General features: G+C 32.2%; 1 protein-coding gene across 1 annotated transcript in view; it reads left to right on the forward strand.

The window, feature by feature from the left end:
• Positions 1-711, forward strand: part of RELN (reelin) — a 551,032-nt gene that overhangs the window by 443,526 nt on the left and 106,795 nt on the right. The window contains exon 33 of the mRNA XM_004390724.1: positions 550-660. Within this exon, the coding sequence (XP_004390781.1) occupies positions 550-660 (111 nt within the window). The remainder of the gene's footprint in view (positions 1-549; positions 661-711) is intronic.

Here is a 711-nt window from a genome sequence, read left to right on the forward strand (position 1 = left end):
TATTTTTTTCTTTACCTTCCTTCAACATCCTTCTCACAGAGGTGTGTTGGTTACAGTGGACTTAGGTATAACTTACATCATACCAAGAGTCACTTGTGAAAATTTAGGCCATGTGAATCTAAGTCAGTAATGCAAAGGTCATTACCTGGCCCTAAAGAAATACAACATTCATGTTCTTAATGTTATGTTTAGAAATATACCTTTTTTTTTTTTCCATCTTGAATTTCCAACGATGATGTTATCTGGATTTAAGGAACTTCCATTTCAGTAATTCTATTAAATTACATCAGACTTTCATGATGAAACAGGTTTAATGTTTAAGGATTCTTTTTGCTTAGATCATTATTGTAGAATAAGTAGTCATATTAATTAATTAACTCTGTCTAAATGATTGCAGAATTAATTTGCGACAATCTGTGTAGTTTCTGCTTGTCATATGACCTTTGGGTTTTAAAAGTAGCATTTAAGAACTATCGGGGATCTTTAATGTATCAAAATAGAAAAGATTAAATCTCTTGAATTCACCTACGTGTAAGTAACTGAATTTTTTCCCCAGACTTGTTCAATTTTACATACAAATTGGGAGCAAAACTTCAGGTATTACCTGCATCAAACCAAGAGCAAGAAATGAAGGTAAGCTGTTGTGTTTCCATAGAAATAGTTACTATTGGCAAATTAGTCCTTTTTCCTCCCACATTCAGCCAGGATTTT

The sequence above is a fragment of the Trichechus manatus genome, unplaced genomic scaffold (genome assembly GCF_000243295.1).
Source record: "Trichechus manatus latirostris isolate Lorelei unplaced genomic scaffold, TriManLat1.0 scaffold00326, whole genome shotgun sequence".
NCBI lineage: Eukaryota > Metazoa > Chordata > Mammalia > Sirenia > Trichechidae > Trichechus > Trichechus manatus.